Here is a 15316-nt window from a genome sequence, read left to right as displayed (position 1 = left end):
CATAAGGAGGCTGCTGCATTACACATTGCTCTGTTTGATCGAGATAACATGCTTGCCAAATTCCGATACTTGTTAGGCCACAACGATGGAATTAATGGAAAGAGTTGGGGCTTTATCTAGACAAACAAAGAAATATCAAACTGAAGCTGAAGGTTTTAGGGCCGAGAAACGCAAGGATGAAGAAATTGTCCACTACTACATGGTTTATCTTATGTATCCTTTTGTTTTTGGATACCCTGGAATGCTTCAAAGAATAATCCATGGTAGGCACCAAAAAAAGAAAAAGAAAAAACGGTCTGGACTCTGGACCATCAGCAAATTGGACATTATGTCATCAATAGTTTTCGGTCATTTTCTTTGCTAACACCCTATTTTTTTATGTGTAGGTTCTGGCAATAGCCGAGGGTCTATATGATGTTCACAGTTTAGAGAAGGAGGCTGCTGCAAGCATACACCTTCTTTGTAGGTTTTGGCAATAATCGAGGGTCTACATGGTTCACAGTTTATGGAAGGAGGCTGCTGCATTACACACTGCTCTATTTGATCGAGATAACATACTTGCCAAATTCCGATACTTGTTCTTGTAGGCAAAGGCCACAACGATGGAATTAATGGAAAGAGTTGGGGCTTTATCTAGACAAACTAAGAAATATCAAACTGAAGCTGAAGGTCTTAGGGCCGAGAAACGCAAGGATGAAGAAATTGTCCACTACTACATGGTTTATCTTATGTATCCTTTTGTTTTTGGATATGCTGGAATGCTTCAAAGAATCCATGGTAGGCACCAGAAAAAGAAAAAGAAAAAACGGTTTGGACTCTGGACCATCAGCATAACAAACTGCTTGTCTTATTTCCCCTCTAAAAATGATAATATCCGATTGTTTTTAGCACAACCAGCTCATCTTCCTTTAGTGGAATTAAGTGTAACCAATTAATTCTAATCGGCTTCTTTTCGGTTCATATGATCTTGTTAATTGTATGCAATTTTTATTACGATTATGAATTTTGGGGTTTCATCAGCATTCTTGTCAGAAAAGCTTTTTGCAGTAGGTCTTGGGTAGTTGGGTGTACCAAAGGAAAGTCTGAAGAGACTATAAAGAACAAAAACATCAAGGAGAGATAAATTTTCGAAAAGAAGAAACGAAAATTCGAAGCTAGCTAGGCGCTGCCAAGATTTTGATCTATTTCGCATTCATCTCAGTTCTTAGCTATGATTTGTTTGTTCTGTTTCCTAACTATCCTCTTATAGATTCTCTTTAAAGAACTTAACTATCCTCTTATAGATTTTGATTCATGTTATGCATCTGTATGCAGATGGTTCATGGGTGACAAAGAAATCGGAGACGGGCAGATGGTTAATCGGTGGCTGAACTCAGAAACGGATTTATTTGTAGTTCGATGAAGTATGACGTTTGCTTTATTTGCTTTGACCGTGTATTTCTTCCTTATCCGGGTGTGGCGTCAGATATTGTAGCTTTTTATTGTAGTGTTGGTCCGTGAGCCGATAGTTTACGATAAAGTTGATAAGTAGTCCAGGAATAAAACAAAAATAGGTGCTTACCTTGGTGTGGGTTGAAGTTATTCTATCTATTGCTGTTGTATTCTACTGACTTACAGAGAGTCTATGTAAGTTATTCTATCTATTGCTATTGTATCCCATTTATTTTGTATGACCATTTGAAGAAAATCCTAATGACCATAAGTATTGAAAAAGTTTTTGCTAAGATGCTCAGTGTTACTGTATAGAATAAATAAATAATGAGGAAAAGAGAAAAAGAGAAAAAGAAGTGAACCTTTCAATGAATCAGCAGGAAGAACGTTGAAGATGAAGATGAACAGAAGATGAGCAAGATGATGAGTAGGAAAAATTATTGTTAATATATAGAAGATGACCGACACAATTCGATTGCTAATAAAATTTGTTATCTATTTGTCATACGGATTCGATTGCTAATAGAATTTGTTCTAATATATTTAATAGAATTTGTCTACAGAGTTTTAGTGGAGAGATGAGTGTACGTGGCATACCTCTCTCTTAAGAACGCGCCACCTAGGATTGTGATTGCCACCTCAGCTGGACTCTGTTTTAATCCATTAGCGTGAGCGAACTCTTGAGGTCACTATTCAACACTCTCACAAAAAACCACTTCATACGTGTCACTCTCCCAGGTGTCTGTCCGTACCCCCAAATAACCCTTACTTTGTTTCTGACCGTACCCCCCTCTCTCATTTTCTCCTGTCTTTGCCTGCAACCTCTCCCAATCTCTCCTCCAAACTGTTCTCACAATCTAAGAGTGATTTACACAGCCTCAATCTCCCTCCTTCAGTCTTCCTCTCCCTCTCTCTCTCCCCACCACAAACTCATCTCTCCCTCTCTCTTCTCTACCTCCACTCACGCCCCCACTGCCTTGCAGTTATCTAGTATAGAGAGAGGTGATATAAAGATAATGAAACAAGTATAGAAAATACCAAATCTACCCATGATACTAATCCAACTGAAAAAGTAACCATCCTACTCCCAGAAATTTTGAACCTTCGGAAAAAATGAAATAGTTACGCACTCTCTCTTCGGCAGAGTTATGATTTCTCGACTGAACTCTCTCTTTTCTATTGTTTCCCTCTCTCAATCTCAACTACACAAACTTTAAAAAAAAATCAGTTATTGTCTCCCAAGAGAAATCCCTTTCATTTGAAACTCTCAATTACTGATTCAGGTTTGGATACTCGTTTCTATATATTATGTGCTGAAATTTACTACCTTCTTGTAATATTGGATGATTTTTAATATGGGAATAATTTTTTTCTTCTTCATTGAATCGAAATTTTGGGTTTTCTCATTACTACCAATTTTGACATTGAAACTAATTCATGCTCCTTGTGGTTAGTTTAGAATTTTCCATTAGTGAAGCCACTATATTTATCGTAGTTTCTTCTTAAGTTTTTGGAACTTCATTCGTTTATTTATTCTCGGTTCCAATTTCAGTTTGTCAAACTAGCCTAATGAGAACATATCTTAGCTACATTTTAATTGTTTTAATTGAAATGTAGTTTGGTATTTTGATTATAGTGATTGTTCAGCAGTTATTTAGTTTGACAAACATATTAGTTATCTTCATTTCCTTGTGAATTTTGCCCTTTGTCTAGGGTTGTGAGTTGGGTTGCTCGTTTTTAGTTACATGTCAGATTATTGTGCTGGTCGTTAATAACCAATTATTAGTACATTTTGTATTTATTGTAGTGAATAAGTGAATTATAAGCTTCAAAGCCAATGGTCCTGTAACTCAGTTGGTTAAAGCGTTGGTCTCATGAGCCGAAGAATTAACATATTTTAAAGCTTAGAAGAAAGCATTATAAGCTTGTTCATTGTGTGTCAAGAAAGGTCACATTTCTTCGTTTTGTTGGGAGTTGGGAGTTCTTGGGACTATGGTTGTGCATCTACTTCTGATCATACAGTAAATACTTTTGTTAAGACCAAGTCTTCTTCTGTGAAAAAGATTTTTACTTGTTATGCTTGTGGTAGGAAGGGACATCTTGCTTCATATTGTTGGGATAACTTTTGCTTCATATTGTTGGGATAACTTTTGTAGTTATCAAGATCAGGTTTCTTATGGAAGTAGGTATTGGTTTTCTTTTGTGTCTTTTCAACAAAAAGTTTATCTCTATTACTTGCCTTCACAGTATGCTAAGACTAAGTTTAATTGGAATAAAAAGACTAAAAAGGGGATGTGAGTACCCCCAGATCTGCCATACAACCTGCCACACCTAGAGGTAAAGCTCATGTTTCTTCAGAGTCTTACAAGACAGATTGGGTAAGAAGAGATGAACTTGGTCCCCGACCCTGTTCACATGGGTTAGTCTCATTTTTTTTGTAGACCTATGCTTTTATCGTATATTGTTTTTGGTGTCTCCAGTCTTTTGTTAAGAGTTTAGGATCATATTCTTTTTCCCTTAGTGTGTTTGCATTCATGCATATTTAGCCTTTTTATTTTTGTGAATGAGTGCATTTAGTTAGGATTTTTATTTTTTATTTTTTCAAAAAAAAGTAAATAGAAAAGAAAATTATTGTTTTTGGTTTTGATTGAGTTCACGTACACATTGTTTTTTTATGGTGGGTTACTTGGTGCGTCCTTTCAAAACCCGACTTCCAATAGAATGAGGAGACTAGTTTTGTACACTTGACTATTGTATAAGTATATTGATATTACTATCTTGCTCATCACGTTCCTATTAGTGATATGGTGACAACAAGTGGTTACATTTACTATCGCATAAATTTTTCCCATACAAGTAACCATATTGCTGAAGAGTTAATATTTGTAAATGTGTTGCACTGATATAGATTTTGTTTCTTAGTAAGGAAAATGTTATTTGTGTGTATTAGGTCCAAGTGTGGAATCTGCAGTCAACTAGGTCATACTAAGCCTTGGTGTACATCGTTGAATCCTCAAGCACAAGGTTAGTCGCTTCTTTCCAATAATGCTGTTAGGGGATGTAGTTTATCACCGTTGCATCAAGGTTTCTTTTCTCTTTTGTGAATCTCTCCCCGGTCATTAACAAAACAAAAATGGTGTGCAACTATTTCTGCTAATTCTAGAGTGAGAACCTCTTCACTTTTTGGCTGAAGGGGTTAGGATGTGAATGGTGTGTTTGGCCTTTATCAAATGCCTGACTTATTTTGTTTGTATTCACCCACTGTCGATGTTGGGGGAGCAGGTTGCCACATACAAGCAAGTTGACTCTTGTAGATATTGAAGTACCAAAAATATGATTATAAAGTGAGGAGCTCTTCACTTTTCATGGCCATCATAAGTACATTACCATCAACGAAGAATACATACAACATTTAAGCATTTTCTCCAATTCTTTTGCTTTTGTTTTTGTTTTCTTTTGTTTAGCGAAGAAAAGTTCATAGGGTTCAGCAGACCATAACCTATATTCATCGTCTAGATCATATGTAAATCCTACCACTGCCTTCTTCCTGCACCTCGGTACTTAATATTTGGATTACTGGGGTGCATAATACGTACATACAAAAATTATCACCAAGTTAGGCTACATGATTGGAACATCTATAGACCCCACTGTATACATGTGAGAATTCAATGAACTTGAAGCTTGGAGCTTAGTAAACGCAGAGGCAATACCAAGGTGGTGCCTCTGTGACTCTTATATCTTTAAACTACCCTCAACGAATCTGATTTGACTAGGATTCTCATTATATACCTTGCTCCATGCGATATTTCAAGCCTTGTGTATTACCTAATTATTTGTATGTCAGCATAGATAAGATTGTTGTTTGTGTCGCTTTTGACCACTGTTCTTTGAGCTAATGTGGAATTTGAGGGGATGATCAACTTTCCTTGGGATTTCACATTAGCATGTTTTTACATTATATACCTGACCAACCGAAGCACAACTAAAACTGACAAGGAGTACTTGTTTGAGTCCGTTAACATAGACATAGAAGTGTAAAAGTGTCACTCTGAGAGACAAGGAGTATCTGAATGCTGCTGCAGATGTTGATTAACCTTAAGAAAGACATGCAGTCTGCCCCTAATTAAAATGCTTCAAGTTTTTCAATATTTTCACATTGTTTCTGCACCTTTAATTGGTCCATCCACCACTCCATTTCATGTTAGGAAAACATTGTGTGTATCTCAAGCTAACAATACAGGGTACAGTTAGAGCTGAAAGCATTGAGGTAGGCTTGAAGAGGTGCCTGAGCTACTTTGTTTGTATTCACCCACTTTCAATGTTGGGGGAGCAGATTGTCACTGTAGTTTTTTAATGACCTTGGGATTTGGTTGAGGTTAGGGTATGCAAAAAACTTTGGATGCTGCTTGTATGGGAGTTAGTGGTTACTCTGCTTCTTTGAGCTTGCATTTTATATGCTCGGTTGGTTCAGTGGCCTTATATTGTCTAATTTCTATTTACTTATATGGTAGATATGTTTTAATAATGTCTTACTATTGCAGTCGATATTCTCACATCATACCCATATGTAGTTAAGTTCTGATATGATATCAGTTTCCTGTTGCCAATGAATCTAGGTGTGCATATATTCACTTACCTTTTGGAACTAGATGTTTCAAATTTTATTGGAACATGAAATTTTAAGGCACTCCAGTTATATTTGCTCCTTGATGTAACTGCTCTTCTCAAATTTTATTTTCTTTTAAATTTTGATTTTTATGTTGAATGCACAAGTGTATTTACTGCAATGCCTTCTCTAATGGTCATTTTTTCAATTGTTTTCAGAATTGGATCAGGAGGTTGCCCCTAGTTCATAAGTGGTTGATTCGGCATCAGACAATAAAATTGGAAGTGTGACAGCTAGACTTCGGTTTCTGTGGATGTCTTTGTTGAGGGTGGAAGAAGTTTACAAGAGTTCAGGAGTATTGAGTGTCAAATGGCAGGAAGACGTGACCGTTGAGGGCTCAAGGCCATTCATTCGATCATAGTGGTGGTGGCCTGCGGAATGGTTCACATAGCATCAACAACATAGTGTAGCTGCTTTGGATTGTTTTGTGTAGAGGACACATAGTTCTTTAATGTTTAATCTTTTCCAATCTAGCTTATGCTTTGTACGTCAACTTTGACATCAATAAAATTCCATTACGTACTGACATTGTTCCAAATGCATGCGTATCTATTTTTACATGATTGTAGTTATTGTTTGAATTACTATCCCATAGGTTAATTTTTGTCCCCCATTGTCTTTGTAAGTCTTACGCAACTGAGTGACACCAAACACTTTTCTGAGCGAAACTATAGGAAATTAGCATGATGCGATTCAATTTAGAAGGTCATACATAATTCTCATAAAAAAAATGTAAATATTTCATCTCATACAACCACAAGTGGTTATGATATCTCCACTAATGTGCTTAACTTGGAACTTGTTTATTTAGTTCATTGGTTGCCACTCTAGATCTTTGTATCAATCATGGTCTAATGCTAAATCCTGCTTATGAATCATCAGCCAAATTTATCATATTCATCTTGCTATGTTTGGTTTCTGCTTGATGCAGCCTCATTTGTCTACTAGCCAACTTCTGAGTTTTTTGTTTTTCAAGAGTGATACTTGTCCAATAGTTGATAGTTGTATTTCAGCACTCTTTTGTTGTCCAAGCGTTAGTGGAAAGAGAAACACAAGATTTTTGAAATCTTTATGCAATTCCTTTCCCGAATGACAAATCAAGAGCTGGATGCGATTAGCAATTTTCTTAATATCTGAATTAACCTCGAATTTCTGATCGCCCTCCTAATGTTTCTTATAGTGCTCACAGAGGCTTTGCAATTTTGCATTGACGTACGGATTCTGTTGCACAATACTGCCACGCAGTCTCTTGTGGCCAAAAATTTAATGGGTACGCAGTCAAAAGTCAAAACTAAGCAAGGAGGAGGACCATTTTACTATCTAGTGGAAACCGCTTTTAGTATATAACCAGGTCGTTCAATTATAGGTAGGTGAGTTTAAGGAATGATAATGGATAAAATGGTTGAAGCTGTAAGAACTGATGTGAGAATTCAAACTGGAAGCACAGTACACAATTCCACATAACTTCATCAACCAGAACCACAAGCAAAAGTTTCTGGACCTGCCAATTCTGTTAATGCTAAAGTTAACACACCAGGACATATATAATGCCAGACGAATTTTACAATGAAATACATTGGTTAACACCATGTCTATGTTAGAAATGGCAAATAGCTTAGCTGAAGATACAACTGTATAGTGAAGGACATTAAATACATGTTGACATCGATACAATATATAAACCATGACGATTGACGAGAAGTGTCTCCTAAAACTTGAGTTCGCCTAGTACATGTGAACCAATTCATTGATAACAAACCAACTTCACACTTCTTTTGGCTGAATTTGCTCGAAGTCAAATACCTCAAACATGAGGCGTCTCACATCTGCCTTCCCATACACGGTGTAAGAGAGTCCATGGATGGCTTGCTGAATAGCAGTGGTGACAGGATTCCTAAGTCTCCGGTTGTGTTCGAACTTGTCCTGTATCTGCTCATCGTAGATGATAAAGCGGTGGAGGTTTTTGTCCCTGAAGTACCTCCCACAGAACTTGTTGAGCAGAAGACGCCGATGCCTCTCCTGTAACCATCTTCCAGGAGCATCGATATGCTTCATGAGTAGCTTCTCGGCCATGACAAGATCCTGAATAGAAGAAAAATAGATAAATTTCATATTTGGCTCTTCAATGCTGTTCTGTCTCGTCTTGATTTCACGAGTGAGGTAGTATTATGGAAATGACTTGGCTAGCTTCAGTAAAAACTGCTACCTCAGAGTAGAAGTTCTCCATCCAGTGTGATTTTGGGTAGGGAACAGAACAGGTATATAAGCCAAACATGTAATGGCATCCAACATTCCAAATTACATTATTTTTTTGTCTATATAACAGTTCTTGCAACTGGGCTACGAATATGCTTCAATGCAACGCAAAACTTGAGTAAAGTGCTTAAGAAAGGATCGCTGACATGTACCAACAATTGAACACTCTTGATCTAGAGGCTTCTGCCGTGAGGTGAATCAAGCACAGACATGTTGTATGAGGTAAGCAAGGTGCCAGGGAGAGGCATTAAGTTATACTCTTTATTGAGAAGCATCTGTTGTGGTATTGCAAAAATATGCTTACGATGCTCCAAAAAATCGTCAGACGTCAGGTAATGAGACAACACCACTTTTCCAACTTCAGTTGAAGACCACTAAAACTCAGCATGTTGCAAGTGGCTAAAAATGCTTATGATGAATCATAAGGGCTTCAAAGTAGAAAGCCCAAAAGGACAAGATCAACAAATCCTGGAAACATATCTGATATACACCTCAGGACTGCCTAATTATTTTGAAAATTCCTATGCAAATCATTCTTACCTCAGCCTCTCGATTATTCAAAATGCTATTTTCAAGAATGGTGCTTCTGCGGGACTTCTCATCTGTGTCATCTGAGAATACAGTTGTGCTGTTGGTATTGGCATCACTGGGGTCCGACGCTACCATATCAAAGTCATAATTCAAAATCTTCTTCTCTGACAAACCAAGCTGAAAGTAAATAAAATAGAAAATGAATTTCCTAAAATGAGTCCAATAGTCCATCTGTTTTATACTATTCAAGTACTCATGCTGAATTGTAGGAAGATCCTACTCATGCTATGTATGAAAACTCCATGGATTATACACAAATGGTAGCTTATGACAGTTGCAGTCCACGATTAGACCATTACTGCATATTTTCATAGAGTCAAATATTCATTTACTTATTACCAAGAAAAAACAATGGCATATTTTCATAGATAACCTAAGAAAAAATCTACATATGGCTCCCCTGCATATGTGCTAACTGTCTCAGTATGCGATTAGCAGACAACACCAGGTCAACTGGCAGAGCCTGTACATTCCTGTTCTTTTTCAAAAACCAAACAGTACACAGAAGCAGAAAGACCCAACCGAACGTCAAAAAATAAAATAAAAATCACACGGTTGAAAAAACCAACCATTTGCCGCCTTCTCCACATGTGAGTCCATAAGTTCAATAGCTCATTGGTGCGTAATGGCTTAGCAAGATAATCAGCTGCTCCAAGTTTCAAGCACTTCACAACAACAGAAACCTCATCTTGAGCAGACATCACTGAGCGATTCAAAAGGATAAGAAAAGTGAGAATCAGTTCACATACATGCAAAGATAGCACATACAATATCAAATTGAACTTACTGATGATAGGAATCCGTCGTAATTATTCGTCGCGCATAATGTACTTTAACAGCTTTAAGCCTTTGGTTACCGGAAGGTCAACTTCGACAAGTATATACTAGAGAAAAGATTAAGAGGTGTGGAATCCTCTCAAAAGAAAGAGTGTATAGTAAAGCTTGTATAATAATAAAACCATGGGAAGAGGAAACCACCATAACAGTAATTGAGAAAAATATCAAGAAACAAAAACTTTGAGTGACTTCTCTTTCTCCAAAATACTTGCCTCCGTTTTCAGAGCAAAAGACCCATGGATAAACAATAACCAAAGTTGAATGCAAACAGCCAAATGGCTTACCAACAAGAATTGATGCCATGCAAATAGTGACCAATATAAATATGTAATGAGATTGTTAAGAATTCTAATGGCAAGGGCAAAGCGGCTCATTAGCCACTGTAGAGAAAAAACGAGTTTTTCTGCTTCTCACGATCAGAGCGCGCCCGCGCTCAGAGTGGGCGCGACTCGCGCTCATGACTCCAGTGATTTAGCGCGACCCGCGCTCAAAGAAGGGGCGACCCGCGCTCATGGCTTTAACACATAACGCGCCCGCGCTCAGAGGAGGGCGCGCCCGCGCTTTTTTTCTCCGTGGGCTTCGCTACAGTAACCGCGAAGTTTTGGTTTTTGGTATAAAAACAAAATCAGTTTTCTGGAAAACCTAACTTTTCCAAAAAGAAAGAAAGAGAGAGATTGTAAGAGAGAAATTTTTAGTGAGTTGAGTGTTCATTCTTTGTGAGTGAATTGAGAGCTCTTGTGTCTGTTACTCTGGACTTCTAGTAAAGCTTGGATCTCGCCAGGTGTGGATGTAGGCAAATTCTTAGAACCACGATATATCCTTGTCTTGTGGTTGGTTCTCTTTTTGCATTATTATATTTACTTTATATGCTTGTTAAATTGTTAATGAGAAGCGTTGGGATATTATTTGGAGGGTGTTGAAGTCTTGTCTATTGAGAAAGATCAATCTTTGTGTAGGATTGATCCGTTTGGTGTGGAGTAACGTTGTTTCCAGCTTAATTATTCACAACAATTGGTATCGAGGCGAGGTATATACGACCTAGGATTTTGAGTTTTGGTAAAGAACCATAGTGCTTTCGAAATTTATGTAGACAAGGTGTTCGATAAAATTCCCCGAGTGAGATAATTTTTTGGGTTATTGTGTGTGACTTGAAAAAAGGGGGCTCCCAAGATGTCAAATGCTAGATTTAAAGTAGAGAAGTTTGATAAAGAAGCAAAAGAAAAGATGGCGAGGGTGATGTCGAATGAGATGACTTCCACAAGCAAGTGGAAGGGTAGTTCGAAGAAGCCTTTAAAACATGTACGGTGCTACAATTGCAAAGAAAAGGGGCATTATCTATGTGATTGCTCTAGCCCGAAAAAGAGTAACAAGATGAGTGGTAAGTTTGAGAATGAGGATGTTAGTGAAGCAAGTCTTGCTTCCGGCTTCGATGGGGATGATGTAAGTCTTTTGGTGTCTACACAAGACGACCACATGACCGATACATGGATTCTTGATTCCGGGTGTTCCTACCACATGTGTCCAAATAGGAAGTGGTTTGCTACCTATGAGAACTTGAGTGGAGGTTCCGTTTTGATGGGCAATGACGTTGCTTGTAAGACGGTTGGGATTGGAACTATACGGGTCAAGATGCATGATGGTGTAGTGAGGACTTTAACCGATGTGAGACATGTTCCTGAGTTAAAGAAGAACCTTATTTCTCTTGGTACCTTGGATTCCAAAGGCCACACTTTTGTGGGAAATGGTGGAGTCCTAAAGATCCTTAGTGGCTCTCTAGTCATTATGAAGGGTCAAAGACATGGAAACTTGTATACTTTGTTGGGTAGTACAGTGATAGGTGATGTAGCAGTGGGTACATGTAGTGATGATTCTGAGTGCACAAAATTGTGGCATATCGCTCATACGGCATATGAGCGGATTGTCCGAGTTGTGCGCGAGGGCTACCGAAAAGACTTGGAGAAACCAAGTATGGAATTCTCATGAAGCATTGTGTCTCTATGGCAAGCAAAGCAGAGTCAAGTTCGGTACAAGCAAGCACAAGGCGAGAGACATCCTGGATTATGTGCATACGGATGTTTGGGGACCTTCTAGAGTGGCTTCTAAGGGAGGAAACCGGTATTATGTCTCTTTCATCGATGATTATACACGCTTATGTGTGGGTATATATCTTGAAGTCCAAGGATGAAGTTTTGAGACATTTAAGAAGTGGAAGGCAAGGGTTGAGAATCGCATGATAGGAAGGTGAAGACTTTACGGTCCCACAATGGTACCGAGTATACCTATAGGCCTTTCCAAGAGTTTTGTGCGCAACAAAGGAATTGCCGCACACCGGGCGATGAGGGCACGCCACGCCAGAATGGGTTAGCGAGAGAATGAATCGCGTTGCTTTGCTTGAAAGCTAGGTGTTTGCTTTCCATGCCAATCTTGGCAAAGAGTTACGAGGCGATCACGATGGCCATGGCGTGTTACTTGTATAATAGATCACCGGTTCCGTGATAGATCGCAAAACACCTTATGAGGTGTGGACAGGAAACCAAACGATTATGGTACTTTTATGAGTGTTTGGATCTAGTGCTTACTACCACATGAATGATAGTAAACTTGATTCTAAAGCTAGGAAAGCAATATTCTTGGGCTATGCAAAGGGAGGAAAGGGATACGGATTGTGGTGTCTAGAGAACCACAAGTTCCTGGTCAGCAGTGAGGTTACCTTTGATGAGACTTCGGTGCTATTTTTTAGCAGGCCGGAGAAGGCTGGAAATAGGGGTGATTCTATACAATCTCAAGTGATTGAGATAGAAGCGTCTGAGGATGCTAAAGAGAGTGAGGTTCTTAGTGAAAGAACTATTCAACAAGAAGTAGAGTTACAACAACCTGAGCAGCAAACTTTGGCTAGATCAAAGCCAAAGAGAAGTGTGAAACAAGTTATGAAGTACGGGCATGATAAGCCAGTGAAGCATTATGGTCAACCGGACTCGGTTGCCTACGCACTGAATATTGCAGATGATGAACCAGGTAGCTTCAAGGAAGCTGTTAGAGATGCTCATTACAGAGATTGGTCGGTGGATATGCAGAAAATGGTGGAGGCTCGTGACAAGTTTTGTACTTGGCAATTTGTTTCATTGCCTAAGGGCAACAGGGTTTTGGGTTGTAGAAGGTTCTCTATGGAGTTGAGTTCCAACATTGGTTGGGGGTACTCCACAAATGGTGGAGGCTCATGCATTGTTGATTGATGCCTTTCGTAGGCATGGCCCTTTGTGGGCGTGATTGCTCTTTGTGAGCATGACTCTCTGTGAAGATAGCTCTTTGTGAGCAAGACACTCTTTGTGGGTGGCTCTTTGTGAGCATGACACTCTTTATGGGTGGCTCTTTGTGAGCAAGACACTCTTTGTGAGTGGTCCTTTGTGGGCATAAATCGCGAGTTCGATGGATGTGTTCTTCTTTGGATGTGTTCGCCCGGTTTTATCGCGTAAAAACCTCACCGAGGTGGAGAATGTAGAGAAAAAAACGAGTTTTTCTGCTTTCACGATCGAGCGCCAGCGCTTTCCAGAGTAAAGCGACTTCGCTCATGACTCCGATGATTTAAGCGACCAGCGCTCAAAAGAAAAAGCGACCAGCGCTCATGGCTTTAACATAGCCGCGCTTCCAGAGGAGGCGCCCCCGAGCTTTTCTCCGTGGGCTTCGCTACAAGAATCCGCCGGTTTTGGTTTTGGTATAAAAACAAAATCAGTTTCTGAAAACCTAACTTTTCCAAAAAGAAAGAAAGAGAGAGATTGTAAGAGAGAAATTTTTAGTGAGTTGAGTGTTCATTCTTTGTGAGTGAATTGAGAGCTCTTGTAATCTGTTACTCTGGACTTCTAGTAAAGCTTGGATCTCGCCAGTGTGGATGTAGGCAAATTGCCGAACCACGATATATCCTTGTCTTGTGGTTGGTTCTCTTTTGCATTATTATATTTACTTTATATGCTTGTTAAATTGTTAATGAGAAGCGTTGGGATATTATTTGGAGGGTGTTGAAGTCTTGTCTATTGAGAAAGATCAATCTTTGTGTAGGATTGATCCGTTTGGTGTGGGTAACGTTGTTTCCGCAGTTAATTATTCACAACAGCCACCCTTATCTCAATTACATAAATCCTATAGTGCCATTCTACAAGCCCAGTCGGAGAGATACTAAGAGATAAAGTCAGCCAATATGATCTTGGCTTTCACGACAAAAGCCAAACTCATAGTACAGGTAATAGGATAACAAATCCAAAAGCAAAATTCCAAGACTGTAGCTCAGTTCACTACTTTGTTCAAAAATCTAAATCCAAATAAAGGATAAAGTATGTACATCATAAGGTTATTACCCTACAGGAGAAAGTATGTACATCATGATAGAAGAGTGATTGAGAAGAAAAATAAGTTTATTCAATTCTTCCAGAAACTATTACATTGCTCTTATATACTAGACAAAGTCAGTTACAGAAGATTAGTTACTAACCACTACTAAAAACGTAATTAGTTACTGATTCTTTGAGTTGTCATAACTTTGATCAGGTTTGACAGTTTTCCTTTGACTCACATATATCCTTAATACCCCCCTTCAAGCTGAAGGGAGATGGTTGAACTGATAGCTTGGAAAGTAAAAACTGAAATCTCTGACATGATAGACCCTTTGTAAAAATATCTGCCAATTGATCCTTCGTGCATAAATACTTGACTTCTAAAAACTTGGATGTAACCAACTCTCTGACATAGTGATAGTCAATCTCAACATGTTTTGTTCTTGCATGGAAGACTGGGTTATTGGCTAATGAAATAGCACTGATATTATCACAATGGATGATAGGTCTCTGTAAGAGTGAAATCTGAAGATCCTTGAACAAAGTGCATAACCAATACAATTCGGCAGATGTATGAGCTAAAGCTCAGACTTTCGGCTTTGGTGAGGACCTTGCCATCATGTTGCTTCTTTGCAGACCAAGAAATAAGGTTGGAGCCAAGAAAAACACAGAACCCTGTGATGGATCTTCTGTCCATTGGACAGCCTGCCCAATCAGCATCAGCATAAGCATTCAAATGCAATGTTCCTTTAGTAAACCAAAGACCATGAGAGATAGTGCCTTTGAGGTATCTCAGAATTCTTTTCACTAAATTGAGATGAGTCATTCTAGGTTTATGCATGAACTGACACACTAGATTAACAGCAAAAGAAACATCAGGTCTTGTCCAAGTTAAATACTGTAGTCCACCAACTAATGGCCTATAAGATGTAGGATCTGCAATCAATTCTCCACTGTGATCATCCAGTTTACAAGAACTTGATATAGGAGTAGATGATGGTTTGGCATTTAACATATTTGCCTTCCCAAGTAGATCATATATGTATTTTGTCTGAGAAAGAAATAACCCATGAGAGTTTCTTTTAACTTCTAATCCAAGAAAGTAATGAACTGAACCAAGATCTTTCATAGAGAAAGTACTACTAAGCTGTGTTATAATCCTCTGATAAGTGTTAGGGCAATTTCTAGTGATAAGAATATCATCCAC

General features: G+C 38.6%; 1 protein-coding gene and 1 long non-coding RNA gene across 3 annotated transcripts; one reads left to right on the top strand and one right to left on the bottom strand.

The window, feature by feature from the left end:
* The first annotated feature begins 2423 nt into the window (after positions 1 to 2423).
* Positions 2424 to 6622, top strand: LOC147500297 (uncharacterized). The gene is made up of 3 exons (XR_015196284.1): positions 2424 to 2714; positions 4382 to 4455; positions 6259 to 6622. It is a non-coding gene; the product is annotated as an uncharacterized LOC147500297 (long non-coding RNA).
* A 928-nt stretch (positions 6623 to 7550) lies between these two features.
* LOC147500296 (ribonuclease III domain-containing protein RNC1, chloroplastic-like) lies at positions 7551 to 10136 on the bottom strand. Of its 2 annotated transcripts, none has more exons than XM_086561971.1 (4): positions 9735 to 10135; positions 9517 to 9650; positions 8897 to 9015; positions 7551 to 8182 (listed from the first exon to the last, which is right to left on the bottom strand). In XM_086561971.1, the coding sequence occupies exons 2-4, from the start codon at positions 9545 to 9547 to the stop codon at positions 7865 to 7867; spliced, it is 468 nt and encodes a 155-aa protein (XP_086418097.1). In that variant the 5' UTR covers positions 9548 to 9650; positions 9735 to 10135; the 3' UTR covers positions 7551 to 7864. The 2 variants fall into 2 exon arrangements, with proteins under 2 accessions (XP_086418097.1, XP_086418096.1); XM_086561970.1 differs by having other exon boundaries at positions 7552 to 8182; positions 8897 to 9064; positions 9735 to 10136.
* Positions 10137 to 15316: the final 5180 nt, after the last annotated feature.

The sequence above is a fragment of the Coptis chinensis genome, chromosome 5 (assembly GCF_015680905.1).
Source record: "Coptis chinensis isolate HL-2020 chromosome 5, ASM1568090v1, whole genome shotgun sequence".
Lineage (NCBI taxonomy): Eukaryota > Viridiplantae > Streptophyta > Magnoliopsida > Ranunculales > Ranunculaceae > Coptis > Coptis chinensis.
The sequence above is the reverse complement of the archived record's forward strand: the minus strand, read 5'-3'. Positions and strand labels throughout refer to the sequence as shown.

What these genes read in the sequence shown, in the direction of transcription:
- LOC147500296 (XM_086561970.1), bottom strand. An exon ending in TGTGGAGAAGGCGGCAAATG is followed by an intron (nt 9,065 to 9,516) that starts GTTGGTTTTTTC and finishes ATTTACTTTCAG; the next exon opens with CTTGGTTTGTCAGAGAAGAA. An exon ending in TGAATAATCGAGAGGCTGAG is followed by an intron (nt 8,183 to 8,896) that starts GTAAGAATGATT and finishes TCTTCTATTCAG; the next exon opens with GATCTTGTCATGGCCGAGAA.